Source organism: Maylandia zebra, linkage group LG15 (genome assembly GCF_041146795.1).
Source record: "Maylandia zebra isolate NMK-2024a linkage group LG15, Mzebra_GT3a, whole genome shotgun sequence".
Lineage (NCBI taxonomy): Eukaryota > Metazoa > Chordata > Actinopteri > Cichliformes > Cichlidae > Maylandia > Maylandia zebra.
The window spans coordinates 7,464,187-7,483,132 of record NC_135181.1 but is presented as its reverse complement, the minus strand read 5'-3'; the positions used below and the strand labels follow the sequence as shown (position 1 = coordinate 7,483,132).

At 40.9% G+C, this 18,946-nt stretch overlaps 1 protein-coding gene across 2 annotated transcripts; it reads right to left on the bottom strand.

Annotated features, from left to right (window-relative positions):
• Window positions 1-1,231: 1,231 nt before the first annotated feature.
• vegfab (vascular endothelial growth factor Ab) lies at window positions 1,232-17,172 on the bottom strand. Of its 2 annotated transcripts, XM_014412060.4 has the most exons (8): window positions 16,524-17,172; window positions 14,436-14,478; window positions 12,714-12,910; window positions 12,200-12,276; window positions 9,760-9,792; window positions 5,600-5,674; window positions 3,664-3,807; window positions 1,232-2,777 (listed from the first exon to the last, which is right to left on the bottom strand). In XM_014412060.4, exons 1-8 carry the CDS (start codon window positions 16,575-16,577, stop codon window positions 2,756-2,758), a joined length of 645 nt encoding a protein of 214 aa, XP_014267546.1. In that variant the 5' UTR covers window positions 16,578-17,172; the 3' UTR covers window positions 1,232-2,755. The 2 variants fall into 2 exon arrangements, with proteins under 2 accessions (XP_014267546.1, XP_014267547.1); XM_014412061.4 differs by lacking the exon at window positions 5,600-5,674 and having other exon boundaries at window positions 16,524-17,168.
• Window positions 17,173-18,946: the final 1,774 nt, after the last annotated feature.

The following is an 18,946-nucleotide window of genomic DNA, read 5'->3' as shown; positions in this document are numbered from 1 at the left end:
CGCTTATCCAGGGCCAGGTTGCACGGGCAGCAGCCCAAGCAGAGAAGCCCAGACCTCCCTCTCCCCAGCCACCTCCTCCAGCTTATCCGGGGGAACACCAAGGCGTTCCCAGGCCATTCGAGAGACATAATCTCTCCAGCGTGTCCAGTGTGTCCTGGGCTTCCTCCCGGTGGGACATGCCCAGAAAACCTCGCCCAGGATGCATCCTCGTCAGATGCCCGAACCACCTCAACTGGCTCCTTTCGATGTGGAGGAGCAGCGGTTCTACACTGAGCCCCTCCTGAATGGCTGAACTTCTCACCCTATCTCTAAGGGAGAGGCCAGTCACCCTTAGGAAGAAACCCATTTCTGCTGCTTGTAATGGCGATCTCGTGCTTTCGGTCACTACCCACAGCTCGTGACCATAGGTGAGGGTAGTGGCGTAGATTGACCGGTAAATTGAGAGCTTCACTTCACTCAGCTCTCTCTTCACCACAACAGACCGGTACAGCGGCTGCAGTGGTGCGGACGCTGTACTGGCACCAATCCGTCTGTCGATCTCCCGCTCCCTTCTCCCATCACTCGTGAACAAGACCTCGAAATACTTAAACTCCTCCACTTGGGGCAGGGTCTCGTCCCTGACCCGGAGTGGGCCAATGGACCATAAATTATTGGATGAGAACCTTGTTCCTTTAGCTAGAACACTGAAGATGGGTCTGGAAGGGTCTTCCAGCAAAACAATAAAAAAACAAAACAAAAAAGTGGCCAAGAAGAAGCACATTAAAGTTGTGGAATGGCCCAGCCAGAAAAAAATGTGGTGGGAGCTGAAGCTTAGAGAGTTTCTGTAAAGAGGAATGGGCCAACATCCCTCCTTAGACGTGTACAAACCTGGTGACCAACTACAAGAAACTCTCTCTACCATTAAATATTAGAGACTGTTCATTTCTTTGGAAGTGAGCACAACTTACAAATTCAGCAGTGAATTGAATAATTACTTCCCCACTGCAGCCGTCTATACTCAGATTTAACAAATGAAGATATTGCATGGTGCTTTAAGGTGGCATTTTATTCATTGAACTGAATATCGGTCTCTCATAAAAATATATATATATTTATGTGCAGGAGTTTCTTATTCGTCTCTTCGGCTTTCTTTCATTATTATTAGATGTGCGAATGTCACTTTGCCGCACAAAAACAGAAGAACACCGCTGCCCAATTAAATTTCCGAAAAACACAGCATTCACAACACAGCAACCCTTTTCTTATTTTTTATAAAACAATATGATTTGAAAATAAATATGCTTTACTGTTTACACAGACAAAGAAAACATGTTAATAGTGAAGAAGAGACAAAGGGATCTAATAATTAGGGCTCTAAGACTGATGGCAGAAAGATGCAGATTGTTATCCAGATTTGAAAACGGTGGTAGTGTTGTAGTATTGTATACTGAGCTGCGAGCAGTAGTTTTTTATATTTGCATCTTGGGCCGTGTACAAAACAAACGTCCGCTACTTACTTAAATACTTAAATACTTACTTCACACAGATGTATCCCATTCAATCACTCATATAGACATTAACTCTTACACACACACACACACACACACAAGTTGAAATTCTACAGAGTACCCACGCCCTTAGATGAGACGGGTTGAAAAGGAGGAGGTGTTATCAGTACAAATGATCTATTTGGGAATGTTAAAATCATTTATGATTTTTTTGTTGTTGCTTATTTTGCTTCGTAGAAACGAGAGTAGCCATCAGTGACCTTACACATGGGGAGATAGGACAGCCACAGGTACATAACACTGCATACATAAATAGACCAAATTAAATATGGGTAGACTGAATACTGAAAAATACTCTATAACATAAATTATCTAGAATGAACTATTAGAGAGAGATATTAACTATGTACAGGTTTAGAGAAGCTGTATAATCACTGGATTCTGTATTGAGTTCAACATTGAAGAAAACTACGTCGACAGTTGACAGACTCCTGAAACAATGCAAACAAAAATAATTTAAAAAGCAGTACTCTTTCGTGAGGCACAGTTTTCAAATGGAATCAATCATACAGTGGTTTTCTTGTAGGACATAGCAATACATACAAACTCTATATCGATGACCAGTATCCCTTTAAAAGTATATGGCACTTCAGAGTCTCCTCTGATCACAGACGTGACCCATGTAAGCACAGGTCAGTGCTGCAAAGTCTTCAGAGGGAAGGAAGTGATATCACGAGGAGAAAAAAGGCAAAACGTCGTCTGAGAAAGGTCCATCCATCGCTTAAAAAAAAAAAAAAAAAGACACCCACGTCCTCTTCAGTCCTGCCTGCTGTTTTAGCAGTTAAATATATATTAGATTGAGAGGTTTCGCATGTTATGATTGAAACACAACCACAGTAGACTCGTATCCAGTGGAGTAATTGTACACAATGATCTGACGATAAGACTACACCTGCACTGCAAGCCTGCTAGAAATGCAAAACCACATAGCTCCTATTTTGCTTTTAGACGAATCATGGGCTTAGTTATTACAGTAGCAGCAACAATTCTGTATATTCTTTTTTTTCTCTCTTTAAATGTGGTCTATGTACACACAGATATACAGTGGGAGGAAATTTCAGTTCAGTCCTTCTTTTTGTTCTGTTTCGGTCCATGGGGAATGCTTTCCACAGAAAAGAAGAGCTTACAGTTCAAAGGTCAAAAAGTGCGTGCTGTGAAGTATCTCTAATATATTCCTTCATCTTGTACATCTGGTGCCCCCACTTCTCTCATCTTCTTGGCTTGTCACATCTAAACAAGAAGAAAGAGAAATGATCATAAGCGCAATAAATGTTTATAGGGAACAGCAAAATCAGCCTATTTTTAATTCTTTTGTCTTGCTCACACAAATGCAGGCAAGGTGGCATTTATTTGGAGATAACTTATCTCATAAACTCCCCTTCCAGTTCTCCATCTATGCCCTACTGTACTATAAGCTGTTCCGATTCATTCACCTCTCAGTACTATCTGGGGATCTGTCTGGCCCAGTAGGCCTACCCCAAACCCCATATGCTGTCACATCTACATAAGGGTGTGGTCCCAGCTAGTGAATTAATAATTAAGTCAATTTGCCGCTTGGTCCTGGGCAAGCAGGGATGCAGCTTTTTGAAATAATCATAGTTTAAAACAATGAAAAGGGCATTGAAACAAATTTCTGCAGACTGCAGACTTTGCCAGTTCAACATATATTTATCCAGAAACTGCAGTTCCTCAAATGACCCAAAATTCCTCACTTGAACCTTCAAATTGGTAGTACGCAAACCGGTTACTGGCATCTCAGTTGCTATAAATGCAGTCTATGATTTTATGTACTGTTTTTGCATTTAAAAGACTGTAAGACTACAAGAAACAGCATACAATTTTGTATGCAAACCATGTTCCAGTGCTAGTACATTAGATTACAGTAGTTTATAGTTGTACTAGAAGCTATAGTAGTCACGCGACTGAATATGAAGAGAACCTGCAAAAGCCTCCATAGTGGAGTCTAACAGGGATGTTGTGACTAGAGCCTGTTTGCTACCGATGTCATCTGACCGAACTATATTTGGATCTTAAGTTGGTTGCATTACTATAAATTCCACACAGGTTTTCCGTTTAGTCCAACAAATGGGTGAACCACTTTGCCGATGTTACTTACTTGCAGGTCCTCTCGTTGAGCTCTAGCTGGCGTTCTTTACAGTATTCGTCTGTGTGTTTGCAGGAGCACCGGCAGGTTGCAGGGTCCTGTACAAACAAACGCTTTCTCCTCTCTGAGCACTGATCACAACACGGCTCACAAACACTGGACAGACAACACAAGGAGATGGGGAGGAAGAAGGAAAGGCAGATTATCACAGTGCACCGTTATCACCCATAAGAAAGGTCACCCTTGGGTCAACCCTTTCATATGCTCCAGTTTGCTCCTCCGAGCCACTGCCAATTTGTGCATGTGACAGTTGTATAGTATTGCTCACAGGATCCCTCAGAGCAGGCAGAAAGTCAAGCAGTAGAAATAAACCTGCTCCCTACCCCCATCCTTGCCTAGCTGATTCGACCTCTCCTGAATGAACGATATGTGTTAGACATGCAGTTAGCGAAGCTCGAGACCAGTTCATGCATCACAAAGCAATATATGGCTTTAAAGTGCGGGTCAGTGACAGCGCACTTCTCACTGTCACTCTAAACTCGTGATAAAGAAGACTCGAGGGTCTGTTTGATACACTGTTAGGAAAGATTTCATTTTATTGAAGGAAAGCCGAGGACTAGGTTTCCCACAGAGAGACATGAAATCAAAACAAAGGCTGAAAGTCATCTGAATTACAATTCTCAGCAGGTGTGAAGCCCCAGATACTTCATTGACATCTTAATATACAAATTACAAGTGAAAATACAGACAGGAATCTCTTCACAGTATGAACACTGAAGAAACATGATCTCGTTATATTACTTTTGAATAAAATATTAGTTTTTTATGGTTTCAGACACAAAAGCAGGCAAACAAAGAAATAAAAAAACAGTCCTTGCTAAACAATTTGCTGAAAAAAAAGCAATAGATAGCATCACTCATATCTTCACATAACATGAAAAGTACCAGCATTAAGCACAGGACAGCAAAAAAACCAAACAAAAAACTGTTTGTAAAGATGAAAAGAACAAAGTGGGGAAAGGAGACGGGTACGAGACACAGCAAAGCAGCACAGACTCAACACTGAAGACGGGACTATGATTACAACCCTGGTGATCCCAGCACAGATACCAGAACAGTATGAGCCGGTTGGCAAAGCCATGCTGGTGGATCTGAGATCAGTGTCAGTAGACAGGAGGTTCATGTTACAGCTAGCAGCTGATCTAAGATCTGTTTATTTGAACTCCTTTAAACGTGGACATTATCAATAATAAAAAGAGCTATCTGACAAGAAGCCACAGCCAATTTGAACCCTAGGTTTTTGTCGGTTTTATGATACAATGCTGTATCTCGTCTCGAACATCAGTCAACCATTGCCTCGGTTATATTACTAGGAGATTAGTTGGAGATTTTGAGGTTAATGTTTATTCCTTGCAAGTTGGTATGTGGTCTGAAGTACCCCCTAGTTATCACTCAAAATTTAACTGAAGCTACCTTCGCAAAACACATCGGCAAACAGGGCATAGTCTAATATCCTGAACATAGACTGTAGATAAAAGGTGGACACAGCCAATATGAATTACCCATTCGTTAGCAAAGACTTCTTTTTTGCCATCGCGGTTTGTTCAAACGAGCGAGGAACGGATCTGACTAAGAAGCTGGATAGCTAAAAATTCCCCTGCTGGCCAGAAGAAAGAATACAGGTTTGAAAAACTTCCACAGTGGAAGTTCCTGAAACCTAAAAACTGTGTATGTCTTTTATATACAGTCTAAGATTCTGAATATTTAGGACATGGATGACAAGACAAAGTTTGGACACCACACGGAAGCAACATGCTAATCGATAGGGCCAATAAGCAAATTAAATGGTACAAATTAAAAGGGGCAAAATAACTCCTCCCAGATTAGCTTAATTATAAGAAGCGCAACACTCAGGTGCAGGTAGGTGGAGAAGGCAGAGCTGACATACGCATCATGAATTGTATTTTCAGGGTTTTTCTTTCGTTTTCTCTTTTGGCCTTTATTCTTGCCTGTCCGGGATTTTCTGCAAGAGAGACAGGAGAACAAGGCAGAGAGATGCCTGAGAGACTGATGAGAGTGACGTGCTTAAATCTCTGAATGATAATTGCTTAAGCCAACATGAATTGATCGCAATGTTTTTGGTTTTTAAAAAAATATGTATATCATTTTATTAGCTAAGAGTTTTAATTTTTGTTACTGATTGGCTTATATGGGATTCTAACTTCACACAAGGCTCTCTGGACCCAATTAATACGATGAGATATGATGTGAAATGAATGAGCGTAGTGAGAAAGTAACTCCATCATGAGTTAAATGACCTACAAATAACGCTTTTAGAAAGCAAGACAACAACTTATATCCTCTTTCTCAAAAAACAGCCAGAGTAAAGGAGCTCACTGTGTGAATATGATTAATATCGCATATTCCGAGACTAAGTTCCTTCACTGCCCAAAACTGGGCTCAAAAGATATGTATATATGTTTAAATAATAAGTACAATGACTCTGCAGAGAGTGAAAGCATATTGTTCTTTGTAGGTTATGGTGGGTGGAAGTTTCCCAGATGATCTGAATACAAAAAAAATTGGACTTTACCAAAACCGCATCTTTTAGTCTATTTGGGCCAACTCTTTATCACTGACTCGACTTGTTACAAACTGCAGCACAATGAGAACAGGCCAGTGTGTGCTTACAAAGCATGCACCTGGTGTATAGGCTGGATTTCATATGCATTATTTATAACGAGCTGAGTCAGATATAATTCCGCTGCACAAGGTATATTTAATTATGCTGGAAACTTTTTGTTAGTTAGACGTAACAGCAAAAACATGATTACAAGTATCTATTGGTATTTATGGCTAGCATATATACAGTACATTAATTCTACTTTCTAAGTAAGAAAAAATACAAAATATTATAAATATTAGGAGGAATAAGAAATAAATAGAAGTGTTGCAATTGTATCATGCACAGAAGACGTGATACAACTGCAGTGTCAGACTCACAGTGATGTGAAAAAGAAAGTTTTAACAGGACTCTATGTAGTCCTGGTAAAAACTAAGTGCACCCCATGATACAAGAGCTTGTCGAACAATTTTTAGCAGCAATATCTTAAAGCGGTTATTTTCTGTAAAACTTTCAGTCTCACACATCGTTCTGGAGAAATTTTGGTCCACTTTTCTTCACAGCGATTCTCCAGTTCATCCATGTTTGCGGGAATTCATTTATGCACAGCTCCAATGCCCCTCCACAGGATTTCGATCAGGTTGAGGTCTGACTAGGCCATTGCAGCACCTTTCCTTTTAAAGCCATTCTGTTGGAGATTTGACTTGTTGTATGACCCAGTTAGGACCAAGCTTTGGTTGTCGGACAGATGGCCTCACACGGTCTCTAGAATACTTTGGTATATAGAGGTGTTCATGGCCGACTCAATGACTGCAAGGTGCCCAGGTCCTTTGGCTAGAAAACAAACCCAAATTATCATCCCTCTACCACTGTGGCTGATAGTCGATATAAGATGCTTTTGCCGATATGTTGTGCTTGTTTTCCCCAAATGTGGTGCTGTGCATTATGGCCAAACGTCTCCACTTTGGTCTCATCTGTCCAAAGGACATCGTTCCAGAAGTCTTGTGGTTTGTTCAGATGCAACTTTGCAGACCTAAGCCGTGCTGCCATTGTCTTTTTAGAGTGAAGATGCTTTTTCCTGGCAGCCTTCCAAACAAGCCATACATTTAACATGCTAACTGAGGCCTGTAGAGTCTGTAGTTTCTCTGAGCATTGCAGGGTCAGACCTTGGGTTGAGCTGACTCGGACGTCCACTCCTGGGAAGATTGTGGCATTGTGTTAACACACAGCTGAATGTTCCAGACCAGAAAACTGCCAAAACTTTACTTTTAAAGAGATATTAATTAATCGATTATCAATTAATTGATAATCAGCAAATGTACTCGATTAAATTATTATCAGTTAACCAAGTACATTTCATTATCAGCGCTTGGCTGCTATTTACTCTTTTAATCATTGTGGAAGCAAAAAGGGTGTACTTAGTTTTTCACAGGACCGTATAAAGTCCCGTGAAAACTTCATTTTTCACAGAGCTGTATAGTCCTGTGACCTCAGGTCATATCAAAGCACATAACCTGATGTTACTCCATTATTCAGTCACATAGGTGCTTTTTTTAAACTTATGTTCAGTGGGTGACCTTAAAAATAAAGTTGCCCTCTTTTTAGTATGACAGATGTTTTTCTTGAAGGTTTTGCTGCTGTTGGTAGTGCAGTCTGTCAAAGAATTTTAGATTTTTAGACTATTATTAGAATTGGATTCTCATTTGACTGAATCTTTCCTTATTTTACACGTCTCTTTCCACATGTGTCCACTCTGCACTTGACACCTAGCTACCTTATTGATGGGCAAACCAAATTTCATTTTATGAAAATGACTGGGAAGGAAGGCTGCAGCCATGCTAGCAGCACATTTAGGTTTAACTTTAGCACAGCAGTGCTTTGAGCTAAATGCAACATCAGCATGGTAACTTGCTCACAATGACAATGCTAACATGTTGATGTGTAGCTAGGTAAAAGGCTATTTAGCCTTGGTTTAGTGTATTAGCATGATAACATTTGCCAATTAGCACTATGCCCAGCCGCGGCTGGTGGTGGTATGTTGTTAGTTTTGCAAATACGTATTCATAATCCAAAGCGGGTGATATTGATGGCGCTTTATGAATGATTGGAAGGGATCAAATTATTTTCTGCAGACCATCACCACTCAATGGATGTGTGCAACATTCAAGACTGTCCACCCACTAGTTGTTTTTTCCCCACCTAAACATGAATGTAATAGAGAACAAGTTGGGGGATAACCAAAGTCATGATTAATATTGAAACGATCACTGTTTTCTTGTACAAAATGCGCTAATAATTGTAGAGAATTTTTAGTTCAGGGAAAACTGCGGATGGACTGGCAAACTGAAAAGAATCTGTCATTGCTATCACTGTGAGCATGGCTAAAAATAACATTTTGATTCAGGGATGTATCTGGATCACAGACTGCAGAAGTCATAAATGGGGCTAACTAAGCCCCATTTAGGACTGATTGATAAATACAGCATCTAGGTCTGTGTAACAGAATGAAGCAGACGTGTTTCAAATGTAAAATCCACACAATTTCTGCAGAGACGTTGATAATTAACTAATTTCACAACCTCAACATAATGAGTCATCCTAACAGACTTTGAGACTCTTGCCTTAGAGAGGTTAGCCAACATGAATCAAAATATCAGAAACAAGAACATGAACTGTTACCCTAAAGTAACACCCCACCAAAGCCACACTCGCAAAAACAGTTAAAGCAAAGTTCAAGAAGATCACGCAGCTACCCCTTATCTATATGACAGACGACCTGACATAAAACCAAAACAACAACCCCACAATGGAAAAATATCAACGGCTACTCACAGAAAGAGGATTAAAGAGTTTAATGACCCTTAGCACACTGACTTCTGTAGTATTCAAAGGGAGGCCCTCTTAAGATAGGACTCTAAACACAAAAGTTTAACAGATCTTCAAAAACACTGTTATCTATATCAGAGGAGTCAGAAACCAAAGTTGCAGAAGTCAAGTGGCATCTACACAGCAGAGACGAGGGAGACGAATGCAGATGAGATAGAAAAGGTGGGAAAGGTGTAAAGGACAGGTTTGCAAGTGCAATGAACTCATCAAGTGTCACTCATTGACCTGAGCGGGATTAGCTGGTATTCCCAATGTTTATTATCTGACAGCAGCATGTTAATTTGTGCTCACTATAGGACGATCTCATGTTGCTTGTTCACTGAGGTTTTGATGACATGTTATTGCTTTTGGCTTTTCTATCTGTGTTTTTGTCTTTCTTTTTTTATATTAAAGAAAGAAAAAAGGAGGAAGTGGGAGTGGGAAAATAACAGGCACATCATTTATGTTCAAAAGGGACTATAGTATAATTTGGGAAGGCTGAGAGTTGCAGACAAATGATTGTTTGTTGGCAAGGCAAAACCGGAAAAAGATCAAATCTCAAGTCCCTATTGTTTTCCACCCAAATCACAATCTCCATGCAGAAAGAGCGCTGTACTCACTTTTCTTTCTTTTCTGTCACTTCATTCTTTAACCTGAAAGGCAGAAACAAAACAACATGACATTAGATCACAGCATGCAACTGTATCCCGGTAAACAGATACTTATCAAGATCATCAGGGACTGGGGGCTTATTATCATCATGGGTGGAATCACATGAATCTTTTCACATCACATTGCGTCACCGTCCTTTACCAGAACCTATGATAAATCTAGTTTCTTTTCAAGTATCTGGCATCTGCAACTGGCAAGTGAATTCAATTTATTGGGAAATTTTGCAGTTCTTGGATTATATTCATTGATGGATCCACACAAAACACATACACACAACTACAAACACATTTTGACAGGTTTGCTTCACTTCCCAGCCAATAACAGTGTGGAGTTGCTGGCATATCTGGAGGCAATAGTTATTCCAAAGTCTTAGGAAACAATGTTTCCTGCAAGGTAATAGACCACTTGCCAAGTTTCTGCTTTACATAGTAGTACAGCAAGTCTGCACAGGATGGAGAACGCATGACAGTATATGTGTTTACATATACTGTACATTAGGATACAAATTCTTTACTTCAAGTAGCAACACAGTAAAACTACCCAATTACAAGCTAAACGTCTAGTTTTAATTTAAAAGTTGAGTAGTTACAAGAACAAAACTGTACTAAAGCCAACCCTATACTGGAGGATAGACCCTTTAAATACTTACACTGGGTTATAGCTAGAGTTCATACTGCCATATAGCTAAAGTGTTTTAAGCACCAGTCACAAAAACACAAAGTATAGGACTGAGCAGCTTTTTTCCAGAGGGGTCTGCCTCTCCAAACCAGGGGCATGCTGATCAGGTTTTTAGAGTAGGTATGTCTGTACCTGTAGGTTATAAATATGCTGGCAAAGCTTTCTCATTTACATATGTCTGAATTCTACTGGTCAATCACATCAAATGCAGTCAGTCCAAGTGGTGAGCATTTGCTAAAATGTAGCGTCAGCACCATCAGCGATTGTTCAGTGACAATGTAGCTTTTGATGTGCAGTCATAAACAATGACCCACTGATGTAAAAAGAGATCTAGGTGCAGATGATTCCCAGAAGGGTTGTAAACTTAACAAAACCAAAAGCTATCAACCAACCCTTTAATGTACAATGTGTATATCAGTTTCCCAGCGACTTAATAGCTATAAAGCAGTTCCTGTAATAGTTAAGTCATAATTTTAAAATAGAACTAAATGGATTCATAGCACCATCTAAATTTTTATAAAGGTGTCTTAAAGGTTTATAGCTTCAAGTAAATGGTGAACTAGGACGTCACTGCTGCAGACATGCAGAACTAATTCCCTGTGGATATTTTGCCCAAATTCGGAAGTTTGATGGACAAGTGGCTTCAACGTGAGATACAGTTTAAAAAAAAAAAGAAGAGCTATTCAACTCGGCCTTTGGCCAATACTCATACTTGCAATGTTTGCTTTATTGTCAGGGTTTCCTGAAACGTGGGAGGATTAGTAAACCTTGACGCTCTGTCAAGGTTTACTAATTCATGACACAGAGCTCAAATCTGCCATCATAATGTCACGAGTATGGAAAACTACACATGTCCAACAAGAAACAGCAAAAAAGGTGACAAGAAAAAGTGATTATATAGTGTTTGTTGATGCTAGGCCACAAGAGGGACATCATTTGATGTTGATAATGTTACTTGTTTCACCTATTTCTGCCAGTCAAAGCAAAACAGCAAACTGACTGGATCCGTGGTAATTTCAGTCACAGTTAACCTTGTCTCTGGGCAGTCTGTGAGAGGGTCCAGAGACAACTTGTGAACCATCAAACCTAAGACAAGGCCACATCTAAATATAACACTGAATAAAAGCCTCTGAATAGAAGCCATATATACCTAGTTTCCACTGATGCAGAGCCTTTGCATACATGGCAGAAGCTGGGGTAATTTGCACAGGGAAGGGTCTGAGATGGACAGAATCTGCAGTGCACATCGTTCGAACAATAATACAGTGCTGTTTTTGCAGCACCATATTGCCCCAGTAAAATGCAAAATGCCACTTTATAACACTTATCTCACAGACCTATATCTAAACTATGGACCGAGGAGCGATCTCCTTGTCGCAATTGCAAACAATGCTTTAGAGGGCATTGTACTCGATGGAACCAAGATGAATGTAAGCAGCATTGTGAATGTCTGCTGTGATGTGTTCAAACCTGCTCGGGTCTTTTTAGAATCAGCGAAGTGAAAGAAGCAAAGATAAGATATGGATTTAGGTGATACACATCTGGTGAATGTGTCAGATGAAAACTTCAAACAATAACTTCACATGGCGTGCTTGGCCAACTTCCACTCTGCTCCACAAAGGCACGTTGATTTGCCTGCAGTGATGTTTGGCTGTGCTTTGTGTGGATGTGAGTATGTGTGTGTGTGTGTGTGTGTTCAGGGTTTCTTACCTACACTCGCATGCGCTGTGTTCTGTAAAACTCATGAAAATATCATTTTTTTGCCTCCTGGGATTAATTCTTTTAATCTGTAAAAGAAAGAGAAAAATAAGAAATACACGTTGGTGTGTCGTATTTCTAAATATCCAGTGTCCTTCATTGTTCCTCAAGTTAAAGTCAGGGTAGTAATATAATAGAAAAGGCAGATCCGAATGGATCCAAATGCACAGCTTTTGCATGCTACAATAGGGTTCAGTGCTCAAAGGTCACACCTAAGCAGCCTTTGAGCTATGTGCACTTGGACAGGCTGAAGGGGCTTTTTTATGCTAAGTACCATGAGGGCCCTGGGCTGGTCGGACAGACACTTGTAAAGCCTGTGCACCTTCTTAGCTTGACGTTTGGGCAAAAATAAACTGAATAAGTGTCCATATTTAGGATACAGACATATCCTTCTTTGGCATAACTGCCAAAGAAGAAAAAACAATATAAAAACACAAGTATTACTGCTCCAAATAACGTTGCTGACCTCCATTGTAACGTTATAAGTGGATGTCGGCGTGCACTGCAGCATCTCGTCGTTGCAGCAGCCGGCACAGCGTGTTAAAACGACGCATGACGGGATGAAGATGTGCTCCACCTCATCTGGATACTCCTGCAGAATTTCCACCAAAAGCTCCCGAGGTTGACACAAACTCTTGTTGTACACCTCCATCAGAGGGATCACTGGGAGACAGAGTAACAGTGCACACAGTTAGAAAATGGCAGAGGAGCCATAGTATAAGTGAGTCACTCCTGAACACACACACCTAAATGGAGATGTGAATAAAGAAAATTGGCAGGCTCACAACAAACACTATACACATAAACATGCACACACACGTTTTATGTTGTATTATTCCATCGAGTAGCGCTCGGTGTCTACCATCAAATACAGACTGGACTGACCTACTTTTACACACTTATGTAATTCCTCACTGAAATTAACAAGTACTCCTCTATGTTGTGTTTCCAACCCCTTTCACTTTTCACTTCAGGAGTGACGTTACCAACCCTCCAGCTTCACCAAAGGCCTCTCAGATAGACTCAAAAACCCCTTCATCAACACCAGCTCTTGTTTATTTGAGCTAATTAGATCCGGACTACTCTCAGCTTACCAATTAATCTGTGCAATTACTTTTAGCTTACCATTCATCGTTTAGAGAACAGTATCAACTTTTTTACCCATATTGGCTTACTTTTTCAGCTGTTCATTTGCCCATCTCACCTCTAAATCACAGTATTAACAGTTTATCTGTTACTTTATGTTAACAAACCCTATCCACATATGTGTGACCCTCAAATGTATTTACCACCCCTTCATATGTCAGTCAGCGATATCCTTCAGTCTCATTGGCAGTCTTTACCGCTATTGCCATCTACAGGTCAAACTTTTAGGTTATTATCTCAGCATCTTTCCAAATATCCATGTTAACTATAGAAGTATCCCCTAGGGTAGATGCACCCTGACTCGGAGTCACTGCTGTCTGACGTCATCACCTGCACTGAATATTCTCTGGTCTTGAATGTCACCCAATTTTTTGTATCCATATTGCCTAAAGCTGTAAACTAATAGCCTGTTGTGTGCTTTTCACCTTCAGTCTATTTCCCCCCCACACACCAACCTCCCGTCACTGAGTCTTTGCAGGAGTTCTGCTCTTGAGAAAGATGTTAGCACACAGACCAGCAATACCTCCAGAACATCACTCAGAGCATTGCTGGACCTAAAACAACCCCAGTCTGAGAACCCTCTGGGAAGCCAAACCAAACATGCTGGGCCTGAGCAACATCACGAAGTTCAGCTTCTGATTGTCCAATTTATGTTGGGCAATGCTGGGATTGTGCAAAACTAAACTTAAGGCCAAGAGGGTGACATTCCTTTCTATAAAAGACTCTGGTCTCTATAACATTTCACCAGCTTAACCTCAAACGAGGAGGAATGCTGTTCAACATGAACGTGTCCAACGGTAAGATTTAGAGATGAAACAGCTCATTTTCTTTAGCTTAAAAAAAAAAAAAGAAAAAAAAAAAGGAGAGTCATGGTCCCGGATGACTCTCCATAGGGTCAAATGACAATTTTGTCCACTAGGAGGCAATAATTTGCCTTTAATGTCAAGGTGAAATTCAAACCAGCCCTTTGTTTTATTGGCTTTTAGCCAACCAGGGAGTCCAGCACAGACTGTATTCCCACGGTGCCCTGTAGGACACCTACCGTTATGTGGACCTCTTTCTGTTTCCCTCGGTATGTGGGCACTCTGCAAGAAAAAAGAAATAAAAAAAGCACGCCGTTAGTTACAGTAGATTGTGCAAGAACTTAGCATAACCCTCTCCATGCCCCTTACTTATCCACAGTTGTGCCAAAGACATATTTACATTATGACATCGCTGTTGAAACATGAAAACCACACAAACATGCCTCTTATCACAGGCCAACCTACACACGGTATAGACTGCAATCACATTTTAAGGGTTTAAATATTCATAAGCTTTTAACACTAATAACAATAAGGTTCTATAGAACATCAGCTGTTCATCCGAGGGGTAGCAGTTTTTCAAAATAAAACACCCGAAGATACAATTCCTTAATCAGCCTGCTCCTAGTCTAATTATAACTTATATGTATATGTGGTGAGGGAGGCCGTATATGGGCAAATGTTTGATCGGAGGCACAGCGTGTCAAACCATCTGACCTAAGTTCAGCCACATTAACGTGACCAAACTTCATAAACTTCAGGATTGGCTGTTTAGTTTCAGTTACTAGACCTTTATTGTTGTGCTGCTCCACTGCCTCCAGGCAGCACGGATTAATAACCGCTGCCATTAAAGCCGGCAAGAATTTCAGCCTGCTACTTTCCCCTCACAGGGGGGTAGCTGTCACCACACCAGTTGGGCCACAAAGGATTTTTTTTTTTGGCAACTTTCCATTCGTTCGTTACGCACAATGCCGTCTCGTCTTCACACACGCGCGCGCGCACAACCCTTCCCTCTCCCATTTTTTTTTCACATAGGAGCACGCGCAACTCACGCAATATCTCACCAATGTTGCATGAGATACGGCCTGTGCCGAGTGAGCCGGCATTTGGCGATAAGAAACTCTTTTCTGTTTCTTAATGAAAGGAGAAAGGAGGAGGAAAGAGGAGGAGGAGGGGGAAAAGAAAAGAAAGAAAGGAGAGGAAAAAAATGAAGAAGGTCGGTTTGTTAGCAGGCCCCACCCCCTTCTGGTGGCGTGAGAGGGTCCAACCTTGTGGGCTGAGAGACCCCAGCCCCCCCAAAAAGCGCACTATACATTAATGTATGGGTGTCAAGCTGCCAGCACCGGCTCTTAAACCGAGTGATGATACATGCCGGCTTATAGACGAGCATTTTAGCCTTCACCCGCGTGCAGTCCAGTGTTGATTGAGAGGCCTAACTGTCATTAAGTGATCCAGTTAGTTCAATGAACACTTCACCGGACTCCAGCCTGCTAGTGCTTTTATTATGCTGGGGCTGAGATGCTCGCGAGAGGAGCTGTGTTGCCGCCGGAAACCAAAAGGAAGCAATGGGCTCTTTTGAAAGTGGTGTTACAAGAAAGTCCAATCATGTTACAGGAAAACGCGCAGCCTCCTACTGAGGTTGTATTTTTTTTTCACCTTGAAACCTTTGCTCAAAGCCATACCAGCAGTTGATTAATGATTATATAAAAACGATTTACAGTGGGCACTAAAGCGCCATTACAATCCCGCCGCTAGATCGGCTGATTAATCTCGGTTTGAGGGGGATGACTAACGTTCGGTCACTACTGGAATCAAGGGTTGAATTCCAGTTTGAGAACTGGAGCCGCTTCTTGTAGCAGAAAAAGCCAGAATGCCGGTAGTGAACCTGCTCACAAGTCCTAAATCAGAATGGAGCCACTGCGCCTTTAAAGCGTAATAATATCTCCAAGGTGGTTTTTTAGAGCAGGCCTGCAGTCAGCCAACGCCAAACTTAAGATGATTTTTCTGCGTTTTAATAAAAGAAATAAACACTTAGCGTAGATTTACAGGATAAAAAAAGGCTCGCAACACCCGCCGAGTGTGTGTGGGTTATGTTTATACAACGCCACTTTTGCGTAATGGCTGTTTAAATCTCCTCCAAAAAAAAAAAAAAAAAAAAGCCACAAAACATTTGAGCTTGTTTAAACACGAGCGGTGACCTAGCTAGAGGAAAGACAAGGACAAGCTACACATTAATGAGCAGTCCCTACATGGCTCAATAGATGTGATCTTTTTTTTTCTTTTAAATTTGTTCTCTATGGGTCAGTTTGCTGTCCGGGGACACTCACCTTGACAGCTGACAGCGTCAAAAATAATAGTGTCAAACTGTCAATAAAGTTCATGGTGTTTGAAATCCAATCCAAGGGGGCAGACGATCTTTGTTTAGAAAAAAATAAAATCAGCAGGCCAAATGTGGCTTTTTGTTCTCAAGCATGAAGTTCACAAGTACGACAATATACAAGAGGACCGGCTAAAACTTCTCTGAAAGGGCAGGAGGTTGTAAAAGCAAATCCATGCTGGTCCCAAGGATACAATCCTTCGCGTGTTAACTACTTCTTCTTTTTGTCTCAACTGTTGCCAATTATTTTCAAGATATCCAGAAACACGAGAATCCAAGATGCACAACGTCTCACATTGTTCCGCAGCAGATCTTTATTTTCTTGCAAGGGAGTAGCAATCCACATTACAGAAATAATCCCATGCTTGTTGAGCCAGGCGTCTCCAAGTGTCTGTCCATTTGAAACTTGAAGCCGTGGACGAGGATGATATTCAGTGGAAAAGAAAACCGCGGTGTCAGTTTAATCGTGGCGAGAAACTTTTGTCTCTTTAGCTCTGGCTGATTTATCTTTAACCCGGTATCATCACTCGGCTCTTGTCTTAGTGCGTCCTCTTCTGTCTGTCGTATAGTGTGGAGAGATCGCGGTATGAAGGAAGTGAATGATCTGGTAGGTGTGTCCTATAGAGCTCTGCGCTAATAGGAGCCCAGAATGCCCCCACCAAAAAAGAAAAAAAGTGATCTTATACATGTGTAATATTGCATATAGGCAAATAGGCAAGATTTACAAAGGGGTTATATATAAAATAGACACATGATCAGTTTTATATCATTATATCTGCGTTGTTGTATCTGTCCTCTGTTCTACATTATGACCAATCCATCCCTTAAAATATCGTTGTAGAACTGTTATGTGACATTTCATGAAACTTCGTTTCCCCTCTTGGCCACAGCTGCCTTGAAAAATATATTTTAAAGTCGGTAAAACGCCTTCCATGTAAAAAAAAAAAAAAAAAAAAGAATATGTAAAAGTCACTTTGGAAAAACAAACAAACAAAAAACAAAAAAACAAAACAAAAAACCCTGAATGAAGCTCCTACTGTGTGCCAGGTATGCTCTCTCTGGCTCAGAATGACTCGATATCAGTTTAGAGATATGGTTGATAGCTTATATGCAACAAGTCATTTACAGCAGCTTAAACACCGCTAATCGTTTTTAAAAAATATATTTTATTTTTAGTCGATTTTTAAAAATCATTTTTAAGGCAAATACCAGACATCACGTTTTTTTGCCACAACACCTGTCTATTTGTAACCCCCCCCCAAATTTGTATTTCTTTTACATGTGAATGAGAAGAAAGAAAACTCTTTGGATACGACAGTCGTATCACGGGGTCGTTACAGCGCAGATCTACGTAACAAATGAACTCCTTTTTGGGGCACCTTCCGAATCGTTTACTGCGAGGGAAATACCGGTGAACGCACACCGGCGCAATAATCTTGTGAGGTTTTAATTTTGTACTGGGGCTCTAATGCGGTACCGGGGTAAGTATTTTCCAGCCTTGTGACTAGACATGAGAGGGCACCCAACTTGTCGACGTAGTAGAGCGTGTGTGGCTGGACACGTAAGCCTTGTGCGTGCGTGCTCCGGTCAACGTTTTCCGCTTGTGATCCGCTGCGACGCATATATCAGGTGCGGTCTGCATCCCTGAGCTCGGCGGAAAAGAAGTATTTGCGTCGTGACTTCCTGGACAAAATATTCTTCGATGGACGTATTTTCTGTGCAGTTTCTCGTCACCTGCCCCGAGGGGGAGGAGGAAAGGGGAGACAAGATGAGAATATAGTTATGGAGCCGGTGAAGCAGCCCGATGGTGACGCCCTTGTGACGTTCACAATGATGCTAAGGACAATTAAAAAAAAAAACAAAAACAAAAAAAGCCCACAGTAAAGACAAAAAGGCTCAATCTGAGTAAGAATAACGAAGACAGCATGGCAGTTATTTAATTAAATAAAAGCCACACCTTCAAATAGTTAACAACAATGACTTATTAGCAGAAAATGGATTTTACAAGCAAAAATGGATATATTAAAGTAGCCTGCGTGGTATTTTAGAATATCCTAATAAATACACGTGGTTGAGTGAAATACTGAAGAAATGAATGATGCAAACATAGATGAAGCACATCAGTACCTCAAAAGAGGATTTGTTTAAATGTAAAGTGCCCTACAGTTAACCAGTGCTCACAGTCTGTTTTCCCCCTCTTATTTCTATTGAACTGGAAGAAAAAAAATTCTCTCTGATTTCCTGTGCCCTCTCCTGGCCATTGCAGGAAGAGCAGTTTTGTCTACCTCCATCTCAATGACAGATTGATAGACACCTAGGAAATGGAATGAGCTGATAAGTATGTAATGACATAACCTGGCAGCTATGTTCCGG